The sequence below is a fragment of the Perkinsus marinus genome (assembly GCF_000006405.1).
Source record: "Perkinsus marinus ATCC 50983 genomic scaffold scf_1104296931384, whole genome shotgun sequence".
NCBI classification, from domain to species: Eukaryota; Perkinsozoa; order Perkinsida; family Perkinsidae; genus Perkinsus; species Perkinsus marinus.
In genome coordinates, this window is record NW_003215766.1 from 336,340 (window position 1) to 339,250 (window position 2,911).

Here is a 2,911-nt window from a genome sequence, read left to right on the forward strand (position 1 = left end):
AGAAACCAGAAGCCTTGAAATCAGTACGCCGTTCGAGTGTGACGACATCGAAGTTAAGAGTGACTGGCCTGGCGTAGGGGGTATACGCTGGGGGACGATCCATGTTACGTCCCTGAACAACATTGCCTTCACAATCAGCGACCAAGAGGGCAGTGCACTCGTTATTGTCTTCGGCAGTAGTGCTTGATGAATCAGGATATTCGATGTGCTCCATCTCAATTGCATACAACCAAGCCGAGAGATAAGGATAGCTCACGTAATGGCCTTGAGTACCGAACTCTTCCGATATGCCCCTGAGCTCACGAGCCTGCGTAGGAAAGAACTTATCAGCAGCATCAGCCAGAGTATCATAGTCTTCGTCTTGAAGCTTCTCCTTGCCGAATACGGTAGCATTGAATTCGCGGAATAGGGGCTCAAATGTATCCTCGTAAGCATACTCCTTGAGGACAGCTCTCACTGCTGGTTTGAAGTGCTCCTCGGGGGGTTCAGACATATCAATGGTTACCGTGGGAGGTTCCGGCGGTAATTGACCATCTCCCTCAGCAGCAGATATAGCGGACATGACCCCACGAGGTGAACTGCCCAACAAGAATAGATATAAGGCTGCGATGAAGGTGGAAGTCGATCTCGTGACGAAGGTCATTAGAGAAAGGTATCGATGAAACTAAATAAATAACGGATGATCCTCAAGTTCCGATTGTGAATCTGCATACTAAAAGTCTGAGACACATAGTCTTTGCTATATACCGGACCTGGCAGCAGCTAAAATAACAGCTTGTAAGGGACAAACGTTTCACAGTTCTGTGTGTCTAGTGCTCCTCCTATGATGGTGGGCATGCAACCCACGGAGCTCTGGATCTAATCGCAGCGGGGGCACTTTCCGTGTTGTTTGCCTTCAACTCTTCTCGATTCAATCGAGTCGATTGCCCTATTGAGTTTTCATCTGGAAGGCGAGCCACTATTCGTCATAGTCTAATGAAATTAAAGCCGCCATCGGAGTTGATGATGCTGCTCATCAGAGAGTCGGATGCCTCGACCGGGGATGCCTACACCACGTACAATCGTTCGAGTGCATCACGGCCGGGGCCCCAGCAACACGTTCGGTCCTATTCCGACTCGACTTGGATCGAAGTCTCTTCCTATCATTGCTAAAGTCGGACCGGGGCGCCGTTTCTGGCATGCTGGACTATGGTATAAAGTCATCTATTCCTGGTCGTGAGAATCTCCTTAGCGCATCGGGGACGGTGTCCAATAATTGCAGAGGAATCGATCTTCAATTCCTCTCAGATTGCACATACTAGCCGACTACTACGTATTCACGAAGGAGTACAGCGAAACGATCGATTGTGTGGATATCTTCATTGAATTCTGTGCAAGCTTTTCCTCGGTTGATGGGTGCTCAGAAGATAATGAGTTTTCTCGACAGGCTCAGATCAGTTGGTCTCTTTGCTTCCGTGAATAGTAGTAGATGTATCCAACGCTATGTGGTTCGTTAGTGGCGTCATCAGTTTCGTGCATCTTAACACTTCACTCTGGACACTGTGAGAAAGCGATGTCTTCTCATGATCGCCACCCTGGCCCTATAGAAGGACGATCACTGAGATTAGATTGTTGACAACAACTTGTTGTTCTCAACGGTCCCTTGTCGGACCCATCGGTCTCTCTCGTGAGGTTAATTACCTACACCGGGGTAGGTTGTACATTCGCGACATTCGCTATGCTGACTATCAGCTCCAGCCGAGAGGCTTTCCGCTGTGGGTGCTCGAGATCGAAACAGACTGAAGGCTCCCTAGTAGGGAGTCATTTATTTTAACATCTTATCTCGGGACGAGAGCCTCCTAGGAGTTCACGTATCTCCAGTTCATCCTGTCGAACTCCGAATCGACTGCCACTCCCGAACTGAAACTCAAGGACGATTATATGATATAATTTATACGGCGCGTTGTTATCACGTCGCTGTATTTACCGAAGTAGTGCGCTCCTTCCACGAGCACCTGGTTGCTCTTACTCGCGGAGCGAGCGGAGATATATGCTTCGATCCGCGTCATTCCGACCATGCATGTGTACGAACTGATGGTAGCATTCAGTCATCCATGCCTGCTTATTTTTGTCATAACAGGTGCATCCTGCAATGGTCACGAACAGTCATGAACAGCGTTGTGTTAATCGCCACGGTTAATGAATCCAACCAGTGAGAGATTCGGGCATACACCACAATTTTGCGATACTCACTGGTGATCACAAACTTCAAAGCGCAGGAGATGTGTTCTGCAAGATATTTCCTCAACAAATCTAAAGTTTCCCACACAATGTACCATAATCATCATTGTCCCATGTATTAAGAACTCGGCAAAGGATAATTGATCGAAAAAGTACTGCCTATTAGCAGCACTTGAGTAGATGTACTCCTCTAATAGGAGTGAGTATGAATCCAGTAGTATTTATGGAGTGCAGAACACCCATGAGTATATCTGAAGGCATGGACGACAAGAGTCGTCTTGAGAAATGGCGGACACAATTATATCACGAATGGCATCATATATCACTGATGGTTCTTGTTCCAAGCATCATCAGCATCATAACGAATATAGGTGGAGAAGTCACCATATGTGGGATCCATAATGGAGGTATAAATAGTGTGATTCGTAGAGACTCCGCTTAAAAAGGAGCAATCCATGACAACATCCCAGGTAGACTTTATATCATTAGTCTTACCATGCTCCTTCACACAGTTCTCAGCAACAGTACGTCTAGGATCAGAAATCGGATCGGCCTCCCAGCGATCGTAGTTGGTCTGCACCAAATACCAATTATCGGCCTCGCTGTAATCACCAGTCTGATTGTTCAAATATGCAGGCTCGTGTACCTCACCGTTCTGGTCAATGGCCAACCATCTTCATCACGAGTAAGA

The 2,911-nt window shown here is 47.2% G+C and overlaps 2 protein-coding genes across 2 annotated transcripts in view; both read right to left on the bottom strand.

Annotated features, from left to right (window-relative positions):
* Pmar_PMAR005204 (hypothetical protein) overlaps positions 1-562 on the bottom strand; it is a gene marked incomplete at both ends in the record, with an annotated part of 1,250 nt that extends 688 nt beyond the window's left edge. The window contains one exon of the mRNA XM_002786456.1: positions 87-562. Within this exon, the coding sequence (XP_002786502.1) occupies positions 87-562 (476 nt within the window). The remainder of the gene's footprint in view (positions 1-86) is intronic.
* Positions 563-2,542: 1,980 nt separating this feature from the next.
* Pmar_PMAR005205 (hypothetical protein) overlaps positions 2,543-2,911 on the bottom strand; it is a gene marked incomplete at both ends in the record, with an annotated part of 1,087 nt that continues 718 nt past the window's right edge. Inside the window, one exon of the mRNA XM_002786457.1 lies at positions 2,543-2,875. Coding sequence (XP_002786503.1) covers positions 2,543-2,875 — 333 coding nt within the window. The remainder of the gene's footprint in view (positions 2,876-2,911) is intronic.